General features: G+C 50.4%; 1 protein-coding gene across 6 annotated transcripts in view; it reads right to left on the bottom strand.

Moving 5' to 3' along the window:
• Window positions 1–6449: 6449 nt before the first annotated feature.
• The window catches only part of SGSM1 (small G protein signaling modulator 1), a 37433-nt gene continuing 31237 nt past the window's right edge, over window positions 6450–12645 (bottom strand). For all 6 annotated transcript variants that reach the window (XM_065033598.1, XM_065033599.1, XM_065033602.1 and 3 more), the window contains one exon: window positions 6450–12497. In XM_065033598.1, the coding sequence (XP_064889670.1) occupies window positions 12409–12497 (89 nt within the window). In that variant the 3' untranslated portion in view covers window positions 6450–12408. The remainder of the gene's footprint in view (window positions 12498–12645) is intronic.

The following is a 12645-nucleotide window of genomic DNA, read 5'->3' as shown; positions in this document are numbered from 1 at the left end:
CATCTCTACAAGGGGGGACATTCCTCCTCAGCCAGACATTCCCCCAAGGAATGGCACTTGAGTCACAGTATGTGCCCATGGGCACCTCAGTGGCCGCTCCACCGTCTGCAAGGCTGTGCCGCGGTTCCAGTAATTCAAATGCCCCAAATCCTGCTTTTTGTCATCAGACGAGATGTGGTTTTGTGTGATGGAGGAGTCCAAAGTCTCTTCTGTGGAACAGCTGGCACAGAGGCTGGTGCCTCGGGATGGGCAGTGCCCACGCTGTGGCAGGGGGACTGCAGGGACACAGCTGTGGCACAGGAACAGGGCAGTTCCACAGCCCCCCCCCAGCTCTCAGTGGGTCCTGGCGAGGTTGGGCAGCAGGTCCCGTGTCCCCACCATCAGTGGGGAAGTTACTGATCTGCCATTAACCAGCCCTCAAGGGAGCCTATTGAAATCTCCCCTTTTGCAGGTGCTGGGGCCCCTGAGCAAACCCAGCTGGCTGATCCCTCTGTGGCCCATTCCCATGCTGCAAGAGGGAGGTGACACTTCCCCGGTGTCCCCCAGCTGTGCACGGCAGCTGTCCTGGCAGGTTCATGGATGGGGTCAGTGGACAGATTTCAGCAGCAAAAGCACCCAGTTCTGCAGCAGCCACGCGAATAGAGGAGCGCACCTCACCTCCTGTACTCTCCCATGTTGTGTACGCCCACAGCCCATTTAAATTAACATCCATTTCCCACAGACCCCCCTTGCTCCGAAATCAGGGTAATGCATGTTTTACCCACCTTAGCAATCCTTTTATCTTCACTGCACACAAAGGGATCCCAATTCTGTGACTCATTTGCCTTTTTCTTTTCCAGAAACTGAGACATAACCCATCCCCACATCCAGCTGTGTCCCCCCAGCAGCCATCGCCTCTGCACCAGCACCCACCCTGCAGCTCCAGCTGCTGCTGGCGACCGGTACCTGTCCCTGTGGGAGCAGGTGATCCAGCCAGTGCCTCTGCAAAGAGGGTGTTACTGCTTCTTCCACCTCTTTGAAGTGGTTCTTCTTCCACCCTTGGCTTGGGAACCCCTCCTCTGGCACACGGGGCTTTCAGCAAGTAATGTGAAACAACAAAATCGTCTGATTAGTTATTCAGGAGCCACTGTAATGGCAGCACCCTCCACAAAACCATCTACAAGTGGCGACACAGCCAGACACGAGAGAACTGGCTGCGCCAGGCTCCCGAGGCTGCGTGGCCTGGGGAGGCTGCATTCAAATGGGCGACTTCAAGAGGAGCAAACGCGTTCCCAAGAAGCTGCTGCCTTGTTTCCCACTGTCTGAGGAGGAACCTCAGTGTGTGTCTTTGCAAATGCCCAAGGAGATGGGACCTGGCAGCTTCAAAGCAGCCACAAATACTCTTGATACTTCAAGCCCTGGCAGGCCGGAGGCAGCAGCTGCACCTGTGGGAGGATGCAGGGGTGCAGGTCCCAACCAGCCCCCAGAGCAGAGCTGCAGGGACGTGTCCTCACCTCCTGCAGCCCCTACTGCCCTGGAGACATCCCGGCCACATGGGAAAGGGAACAGCTGTGGTGCGGGTCCAGCACAGAGCAGGGAACTGTGGGACTGGCTGTGCTGCTGCAGCCACCTCCCGCCACCCCCTGCCACCCATCACCAGCCCCTGCCACCCATCACCACCCACTGCCATCCACTGCCACCCATCACCGCCCGCTGCCACCCATCACCACCCATTGCCATCCACTGCCACCCATCACCACCCGCTGCCACCCATCACCACCCACTGCCATCCACTGCCACCCATCACCGCCCTCTGCCACCCATCACCACCCATTGCCATCCACTGCCACCCATCACCACCCACTGCCACCCCACCTCTGCAGCTCCCTTGGGCAAGCACAGGACCAACGTGTGACAAGCTGCCCTGGCTCCAGGAGGAGTTTCTTTCCCCCATGCTCTCTCCCCACTGGAGACCCTGCATGCATGGTTCTCCCACTCTGCTTATCAGCAAGTGTTGGACTCAAGTTAACTGCAATCTAGGGGCAGAGTTAAATGCAGAGTCCTGTTCTATCACCCCATGTGTATAAATTAGGGCTGTAATTCCATGCTGCGGTGTAGATAGCACTAGCAAACAGGCACTGCTAGACCCATCTCACACGGACATTTGAGCTTTGAACCTTTGGTTTATGATATCACCAGAACCATCAGTGCGATGATATACAGACAATTAACAGCAAAGGAGTGCTTGTACTTGGGAAAAAAAGACAGATCCCTTATCTATGAATGTGTTTAAAACACATTATTTGCCATCAAACCAACAAAAGGCTCTGCTAGGCCGGTGCACCAGTTTACAAGCAGCTCCGCTTCTCAGATGGGTGATGCCACTGTTCATCCTCTTTACCATACAATTAACTTCCAGGGTGGGATGTTTTCAGAATCAAACTAAGAATTGCATAAACCAGTGTATAACAGCAAATGATGCGAGTCCCAGCAAGGCTGCTCCGGTGATGTGGCTCCTCTGGCACAGGCTCTCAGTGCCCTATAGTGGAGAAATGGGTTAATTGCATATGGCACACGGAGCGACTGCCAAACTGCTGCGTTACACCCCTGAAAACCTGAGGTCAGGCCACAGCAGCTGGTGGGGAAATCCCAGGGAAACACCTTTGGTGCTTCCTAACAGCAGCTGGAATTCTGCCTTCGCAGGGATGAAAGTCCGCTCCTGCGTCACCTCCACTGTCACAGCAGCCAGGCTCTGCCCAGCCTTGCTGGCTGCAATGGCGAAATTCCCTCCTTTGTCCCAGCCATCAGCCATCTCCATCTCTTCCTGCCAAGCCAGTTGCTCCTGTTCGGAAGAGCTGGAGATGTATGCAAAACAATTCATTGGATCTGGAGAACATTTATTTGCTCTTCTCAGCCCCACAGGGCTAAGAATTGCTCTGGCCCTAAGTAGTGGAGCATTTTGGTGTCCTGTCCTACAACCCCCCATGATGTGTTCTTATGAAAGCCAAAACCATCCAGTACAGCTCTCCTCTCTCCCCACCATGTTTCGCTCCTGATTTAACCAGGAGCAGGGCTGGCAGAAGGAACACAGACCAGAGAGTCCTGATGGAAAGGGAGGAGTCTGGAAAACACAGCACAATGTCAGCTGCTGCCTTTGGCCATCATCCGTGCCCTTGCGAGGGCTGAGCTCTGCCAGGGCACTGAGCAGCCCCCAACAGGAGTCACCCCTCCGATGGGTGCACAGACATATACACACACACACACATATATATATATATATATAAATAATACCTTCAGTATCCACAAAATGCTTCTTCCTCCAGAAAGGAGAAATTCAGCAAATCAGATGTTGTCAAATCTCAGCTGCTGAAAGCAGCTATAGCCAAAAATCCTTGACAAAAAAAGGATAACTGGGCATCAAATTTGTGCGCATAATGCTCTTCAGCTGGAAGGAGTTGTTCAATCACACTGGAGTGGAGGTTTCATTGCATCAGAGTGAAAAAATCAGTGGGTGTGGAACTTTTTGTCAATTATATAATCCCTGGTGGTTTTGCCTCCCTGATTGGGGTGAGGACACGGTCCCGGTCGGGACCCACCCTGTGCTATCAGCACCCGGCACATGGTCAGACGTGGGGGGACTGTGGTGGGAACAAAGGGAGGCAGATTTCCTGGGAGTCTGTTTTTGTTTTCCCCAGCAGAAGGGTGACTCAGATTTCAGCTCGCGCTCCTGTAACTCGGCCAACAACAACACGTTGTGAGTCAAAGTGATAAAGGCGAGTGTCTTTGTTCCATTTGCTGAACTAATAAAAGCTCGAATAAACTTCTTCACCCAACAGCTAGCTCAGTCACTAAACCACAGACCATGCACTGAACCCCAAACCCCCCTCGCAGCGATGAAAGCATCTTGTTCCCCAACAGCCTCACTGAACTCCAGGAAGCTCCTTGGCAAATGCAGTTAATTCTGTCTAAACCAGCACAGATCATCTCAGTTTGTGCATTATCATAGTTCAGAGCCTTCTGATAAATATAATTCTAATGCAGCAGATAAAAGTGCTGCAGAAATGCTTTCACTTTCTGAGAAGTACTCCAGGATAAAGCACTTGACTTCCTTGTCCTTAAGAAACAGCTTAATACGTCACTACTCCTTTGGCTTCTGTATCTGAGCTTATTTTTCATGGCTGTGAGGTACATCCATGGGAAACAGCAGAGCAGGAATAGCTCCATCACAGCCACCACACACCAGTCAAGCAAAAGGGGACTCCAAATTCTGGGCTGGCAAAGCCTGTCCCTGTTGCACAGCTCTGGGGACCAAGATGAGTTACTGGTGTCTGTGCAAACCGTGCTGTACTGGTGCAAACTAGGCTGTGCAAAGGTCTTGCCCAGGTATTGCTCACCCAGGTGTGGTTAAGCCTTTCTAGCCAGGCTTTATTTTCCTGAGAAAAAAGGCACCTCTGAAATACATGTTACAACACCTTGATGTGTAGCCAGAGGTGTTAACAGGCCAGAGCAGACCTCAACAGGAGTAAATGTTTAGGCTGGAAGTGCTTTGTTTGTGCTGAGATTTAACGTGTTCACTCACGCACGTTAACGATGTGCTATAAATACGCCTGGTCCTTCCTGGCTGCTGCGGCCACGGCCGAGGCTCTGCGGGGACGGTGGTTGGGACCAGAGCTGGAGCCGCGGTCACCAGCACAGCCCTCAGCTGCCCCGACCCCGTCAGCCACCATCACCAGCTGCCCTGGGGATGTGCCACGGCAAATGGGTTTGTCAGCTGCAGTTGCTGCATTCACACGGGCAGCCGCCGAAGGGCTCGGACTGGCAACACAGGATCCAAATGGACCATGGCAAATCCTGGGGCTGCCAGCACCCTCCGGCATCGGTGCAGTGCCCGTGTTTGCAGCCCGGTGCTCAGCACTAGGAACGGGTCCTCGTCCTGCAGCGGACAGAACACTCGTACCGCTCGGGAGCTGCTTTGCAGGTGGTTGTTTTCTCCGCTGTCAGGATGCGGCAATTCCTATGGAAACATCACTGGCTGTTCCAACCTAAGTGCGCTTCAAAGCACAACCTCGGGATATCTACTTTTATGAGACAGTATGCCAAGTTAAAAATTAATGGATTTCACTTTTAGGATCGTTTACTTTTTTCCATCTAAACAGCAGGATTTTTGCCAGTCTCTCCACACCATGAATACTGAGCGTTGCTGCTCTTGCATGTCAGGGACCTGGCCTCTAATGATTAGCTTGCCAATTAATATCAGGTAATTAACACATTTGCAAGGGCTGGCTGAATCCCACCCTGACATTTTGCAAACTATGCGCGTTTGGGGAGTGTCTTCATCAGCCTTTTGAAGTTCTTAACTGTGAGCTCCTTGGCAATCAATTACCCTACGCTAAAAACTGGTGCTGTGCCATTAGAACAAACATGCCCCAAGAAGCAAACATATTAAGGATTAATTAAATACCAGGTTTTATTTAATTAAGCCTCTTCTCATAAGTATGTAGAGGCAGGAATCTGGAGCTAGTATCCAGTCTTGCTTTCACTTCCATCCCATTTTTAGAAACGCATTTAAACTTGGTTGGAGCTGTTTAAAACCCGTCACTCAGGCTGATGCAAACCTGCTCAGGAACCACCAAGCACAACATCGCTAAGGTGGCTGATGGACAAGCACTGCCAGGGTCAGGGTTCGCTTTGTCCCCGCTCCCACGGGTGACACCTCCCTGGGGAGGGCTGGGACCCCCATGAGCACCCACCAAGCGTCTGGTGTCACGGCGATGACAAGTGCCAGCCCTGGTTGCAGGCAGGGACCCGCCAGCAGCTCGTCCTCCAGCTCTCCTCTCATCATCCTGGCGTTTTTTAATGAAAACCCCGTCACTGCCGTTACCCGCACAGCTCCAGCGAGCAAAGCGCGGCCGCCTGTCACATCGCTGCCCGTTCAAAGGTCTAGAGAGAGACCCAGGAAATACCAAGGCAAGCTGATGAGATCAAGTCCAAGGTCATTTTACGCTGCTCCAAAGAGCACTTGCCTTCCGCACACCCCACCTGTGTCAGAAAAGGATCACACACACATACAAGAAATCACCAGCGTGTCCCAGCTCTGGGTTGACAGATTAACTTCCCTGGAATCGCTGTTTCATTAACGGCACCAGTGAGCAGTTACCGAGGTGTATTCAGCAACGAGAGCAGCTTCTTCCAGACCAGGCCTGGTTATCTTGCTGTGGCTTTAAGCGCTCGTTAAAAACTACTAACGGTTTCTCTAGGAACACGCAGCAGGCGTTCTGAGATCTGTCCTCAAAACACGGATACAGCACCAAGCATCCCACTGCTCCCCCATAAACAAAAGCATTTTGGGGGGCAGCACATCCCCCCCTCTGCTCTCAGGAGCAGCGTTTCTGCTTTTCAGGATGCTCCACGTTTGCCATTGACGGCGCAGCTTTAAAGAACAACCAAGATTTTATTGATTTGAAAATACATTAACCATAGAGAATAGAGCTTTATTTTTTCTTTCTGAACAACAATAAGGAACAGTTTACATAAAAACCAAAAGCATGGATAAAATAATATAAAACAGATATTATACCACAGTGTGGAATTCAAATAATCTAAGAACATTAGCAGCACTTCTACAAATATATTAAAAGCTGTAGTGCTCATTAAGCTCAAATAGAGCAACTCCCAGAGACCAAAATGGCATCCAACATGTAAAAGCAGCAATTCAGTGTAGGGCAAAATAAAAGTCTAATGCCGGTACATCAGATACATTCATAACCCCGTGTCCCATGGTGGTCCCTGTCACCCCCACGCCGGTCACAGCAGGTGACAGCCCAGCGTCACCCCACACCCTGCTGAGCTCTCCAGAACACACCCCGGCACCGGGGCAGTGACAATCACGGGTCTAAGGTCACATCTGAGTTGGATTTTCAACAAGTTTCCATTAATTCTGTTCGTGAAAACCAGCTCCCTCCTTCCCTGGCTCCTGGGAATCACTCTTAAAACAGGCTGAACTTCTGAGAATTTAAGTAGTTATGAAAATAAAACTTTTACTGTCTCAGCATCAGGATTTGCAATTCTTTATCTTCCCTGGCAGTGCAGCCACACCGATTCTTCAAACTCCCATGGACTTGTTTTACTTTTTGAGATCTTGTGCATAGTTTAAATTTTAACATTGACTTATTAAAAAAATTATATATATATAAATGGTGCTTTTTACCCCTTTCAAAAAGAGCTGATGGGAAGCGGCCGTTCTCCAGCCACCTCCCTCTTCAGCGGCACTTAACGCCGTCCCTGCCACGTGTCACACGGGACACAGACCCACCACGTGCCAGTGGCATGAGAGCCATCGCCCCCGGACACAGACCAGGGACTGTCACCTGCAGCTCCGTCTCTGGGCTCCCGGCTCAGCCTCCATGTGCAAAATCCATTTAAACAAGGAAGTTATTAAACTACTGAATGGGAATTTATGGTTGAATATGCTTACCGCTAATCTAAACTGAGACACGTATTAAGGGACCGCTATGGCTATTCCAACATCTTACATTCTCCAGGAAATTCAGGATACGGGCAAAGTTTAGAAGAAATCCAAACACTCCAAGCTGTAGAAACGCACTATGGCACCACAACAACTGCCACGAATAAACATAAATGTGGTGTGACCAGGGACCACAAAGGCTTCACGTGCCTGAATCAGTGACGTGTTCAGTTGAGGGAAGGCAACAAAGGTAACGACTTTTGGTTAAATCATCGGGGTGCCTGAAATCGCAGGCAACGGTAAATGGAATTTTATCTGCTTCAGGGTATCTGAAAACTTGAGAAGAATTTCTGAAAACTGGTTCTGGTGAGGGGTACAACCCTTCCATATTGCTAGAAAATTGTCGCTTCATCTGTAACTTGTGCTCTTTCGCCATCAGTTTGTGCTCACGTGATAGTAAAATGCTGAAAATGTGCCCAGAACTGCTCGGTGCTACTGGAAATTCCCAAATGGAGTGAAAAATATTTGACAGAAGTTTTGACGAAATGACAATCATTTTGGCCCCACTGATGAAGGGGCTGAGAGGCCACCAGCATCCCAACAGCGATGCCACAGCAGAGAGCAGCAATTTAAGATGTTGTATTTTCAAAAGCAAACTTATGTGATGAGAATCCCGAAATTGGCCCCGTGTCTGTTTTGAGGACTGTTTGTGACAGTGGCTCCCAGTGCAGAGAATGAGCCAGCTACTTAAAGTAAAAGGGAAAGAAAAGGAAGGAGGAAAAAGGAAAAAGAAGAAAAAAGACCAGACAGCCAGATTAAAATAAGCAAATAAATAGAGAAGAATAAGAAGAATCTCATCCCATAAATTGCTTTCTGCAATCAGCCCACCACAAGGTTTGTGTCTCCAAAGTGGGATTTGGGGAAGGGCTCAGTAGAAGTGTGATTCCAAGCTACCGTCTCAAGAACAGTCATTTCTCATTATCTGCTTTTTCCTGATCAGGGACACTGGCTGCTGATCCCTGCATTTCTACTGCTGGCTTTGGTTAAAATAGAAGGTATATTTGGATGCGTTAAAGGATGTTCAAAACATAAGAGACTGGACGAGACGAGAACAGGGTGGCAGCAAGAAGTTCCCACGCAAAAAAACCCTTTCAGTCTCCACCAAAAAATGTTAATAGCAAAGCAATTCAGAGACTCAACACAGTAAGAGAAAAACTCCTACAAACACCCCACATTTCAGAACAAAGAGAACTTCCGGAAGGTTTGCATGAGTAACGCTAAGAGACGCGTACCAAGAGTTAGTTTGTAAGGTGCATCGGCAGAAAGCTCAAATGCAGAAAGAGAATCCATGAGTCGCTCCCTCAGGGGAACAAGGAGCCAGGACAGAAACATTTGCTGTATTTAAACACACCAGGGTTATCTGGGAGCTGAGCAGCTCTAAGAAAAGACGAAGTGTGAAACCCACAGCTCTGCAGATGCAGCAGCTCAGCCCGGGGGCTCCATCCTTCATCAGCTCTGGAGCGACCCGGAGCAGAGAACACGGGCTGGGGGCGAGCGGGACGCAAACCCCTGCGCCCAGGGGGGATGCAGGAGTGTCTGCTGCCCCAGAGCGAAGAACAGCAGGCTAAGTATTGGCCCTGGCTCACAGCGCCATTGCACGGGGCAGATTTCAGCTGCACAGAGCTGCTGGATGAGACATTCCCCTCCCCGAGGAGCCAGACATGATGACTGTATATGGGCAACATTCCCCTGCGACAGGCTTCTCCTCCCGGGGAAACAGGTGGATCTGCGGCTGCACAGGGATCTGAGACATCGTAGTGATCCACAGGGATCTGGGACGTTGCAGGGATCCACAGAGATCTGGGACATCATGGGGATCCACAGGGATCTGGGACATTGCGGGGATCCACATGGATCTGGGACATCGTGGGGATCCACACGGATCTGGGACACTGCGAGGACTCAGAGATCTGAGACATTGTGGGGATCCAGAGAGATCTGGGATGCTGTGGGGATCCACAGAGATCTGAGAAATTGTGGGGATCCACACTGCCAAAACCCCACAATAATGCTTTCCCTTGGGGCGATCTGGCAAAGGGGCAGAGGCAGGCAGGGGAAGGCCCAGGAACAGCTGCACTACAAGAACCTTTGCTTAAATTTTAGCAGATTTAACTGCCCAGTTCCTCCTTTTTTCCTCCTCCTTTTCCAGTTTTAAAGTCAGAACTAAAGTCAAGCCGAGCTGAGCTCACGATGGTGGTTCTGCTCTGAGGTTCCCGTTGCTGAACCAGAACAACTCTCACAGTACAGGGACAGATCGGCACGTCAGGGAATAGGTGCTATAGAAACCACACAGTTCTCAGAAGCAAAAGATTTCTTCTCCCCCTCAAAAAATAACCCACTTAATTCACATATTTTCTCTCTATACTGTATGTATATATATATAATATATAGACACAATTTTCTGGTAAACATTTACAAGATATTGTAAAGAACATTGAAAAGATATATCTCCAATTGCATAACAACACACACTCACACATTTCAGTATACAAGGACATACAGTAACGTACAATAAATAAATACTTTTTCCCCCCAGAAGTTATTCAAAAAACACTGCTATTGAGCGGCCCAAAGACACTCTCAGTTAATACAGACAGCAAATATTGTGCAGAGTTTCTTGGCTGTTTTTGTTTGAAAACCAAGAAAGGAAAACCAGAAGCTTGAAAGATAAAGTGTCAGCAATGTTGCTTGATAAGACTGTATTGAAGTTGAGCTATTGGTTCTTGCCCCTCAAAATCAGGACACATCTCCTTTAGAGAAGGAGATGCAGGCAGACTGACCCAGAGGGGACATGAACAGCCTGGCAGGGAGGGCACGAGCTTTTCACTCTGCTTTGTGGGAAGATGAGAGATTGACACACAAACCAGCAGATGTGACGCTCAAATGCCTCTGTTTGCTGTGCTGCTACAGACCAAGCGCTCTTTGGAGATTTAATGCAGAAAATCGCTTCAAAGAATTGCCTAGGTTGTTGGTACACATTTCCTTGTCGGGACTCTGACAAGCCAAAGGTTCCCCATCGCTGTCCCCTCTGCAGTCCTGCTCCCCACGGGCTCAGGGGACACCGCCGGCCCCTGGGTTTTCCAGCGGCCGCCTCTGTGTCCCAGCGCTGCAGAGACGGGCTGATCTGCCCTGAACCTGCAAACCGCCACCCCACGCTCTGCAGAACTTTCCTGAAGCAGCAGTTTTCTCTCCTGCAGATCTACATCTGTGGGTTTTTTTTTTCCCACAAGCAACATCTGACACATGCCATAAGTAAATACAAAACACAGCACACACAGATGTTCCACAGAAGAAGGGAAGGGCCCCTTTTCCCTCCTGGTGAGCAGCACTCCAACAACAAGAGAAGAGCAGGGCCTTATCTTGCAGAGGGGAGGAGGAGGGCACACACACGTCACACATTGCATGGAGGGGGAACACAGATTTTTGCAGCAAAACTTGAGAGGAAGTCCCCTTATCGAGAGCTACAACTCAGCGTTTCCCTGCTGCTGGAAGGACACATCCATGGCAGGATCCTGTGGCCAGGACAAAGCCCTCCCTGGCTGAACCAGACCTACCAACAACCTGCACCTCTCCTTTCCCTTTATGGGTTTTACCTGAGTTGAAAAATGAATCCAAACCCGCCATAGTGCAGCCGCAGCCGGACACAGCAGCTCAGCTCTCCCGCTGGGGAGGCACCTCGTGCCACAGGTTCTGGGGGCTGCTGCGGGAAAAGGGGCTGCAGAAATGCTTCTTCCAAAAGCAAAGACCACTCAGGCTGTTTTCCTCTTCACAGGTATGTGAAAGAAGCTCAGCAAGACCTAACTGGAGACTTTCGGTGGACTTAGGGGGTTTGCAGCCCCAGAAGCACACAGAAAACCCGCAGGCACCAAGTGGTGTTTGCACTGTCTGGCTCTGAGCAGCTGGTCTTTTAATGAACAGAGGAACAGACGGGCACCTTCAGAGGGAAAGCCAGGACGGTCACTGAAGTGGGGAGCTCTGACTTGCCTTCCGAGGAGCTCTCCCCTGACAGAGGAACAACAGGGAGACCAGACCGCTGACACAAGCAGCGAGAGTAAGGCAGGCAGGAAAACATCAAGTCTAGAGTTCCCAGAGGAGGTTAGGACCAGACTTTTCAGTGTTCAGAGAGCATTACAGAGGCTGGGTTTTGAAAGAAAAACCCAGTGCTGAATTTGGAGCTCTTCTGAAAATCCATCCAGAGCTGAAACTCTTGTGTGCTCACATATTGTAGTAACAAACAACACAAAAAATCCCAGGGAGAGAACAGAGCCCTAAAAAAAATATATATATATACTAAATGAGATGCTAGGCATTGAGGGACAAGATCAAAAGAAGAGGAATTTCTGTGATCAAAGTCCCTCTCTGTTACTGGCAGAACCTCATGTGTCAGTAAGGATCAGTGTACTGGCAGCACCCCTGGCCTGCCCAGGCTCGCGGGGCTGGCTGGTTTCCCCAGGCCATGGGGAACGGCTGCCCAAGGCAGCAGCTTTATTTCCTCACAACAAAGGCTGCACAGCCCATCGGCCCCGAGGAGAGCTGGCAGCTCCGAGCTGGGATGCTGGCCATGCCACAGCAGTTGTGGTGGTAACCACATGGGCTGCCCTGCTGCTGCAGGAAGGCAAAGGAGCCACTGCCTGGGTCCTGCTTCCAAAGCAAGTCCCCAGCAGTAAAATGCAACTGTACAGATCTTTGGTTAAGTCACTGAGGAAGGCTGCAAAGATCTGAGCCAGGACCCCTGGAGCTACCACTGACCATTGGAGAGCTGAGGGCACTTCAGTTAAGACAGCAGCACGTGTCCAACTACCTTATTTCCACAGGTGTGGCACTCGGAGAAAAAGGAGAAGGGGAGGAAGCATCGAAGGGGAGTCCTGGCTCTTCATCTAGATGCCTCATCTTCCCCACGTCCTTCATTTGTTCTCAATCAGAGTCTGGACTTTATAGACAAGGTCCCGGGCCAGCTTCAGGATCTGCTTGGTGTTGTGCCGCTCAGCCATTTCTGGAACACAGAGACAGAACGCAGGGAGGTGAGACCCAAGCAGCCCGGCGCCTCAAGGCGTCCCCCAGCCCCACAGCTCTCAGTGCTGCACAACCATACCCCGCTCTGTTTTAAACATCTACCAGTATAGCCCAGACATGACCATCTG

The sequence above is a fragment of the Columba livia genome, chromosome 17, assembly GCF_036013475.1.
Source record: "Columba livia isolate bColLiv1 breed racing homer chromosome 17, bColLiv1.pat.W.v2, whole genome shotgun sequence".
Classification (NCBI taxonomy): Eukaryota; Metazoa; Chordata; class Aves; order Columbiformes; family Columbidae; genus Columba; species Columba livia.
Note: the sequence above shows the minus strand (reverse complement) of the source record. Positions and strands in the feature narration are given on the sequence as shown.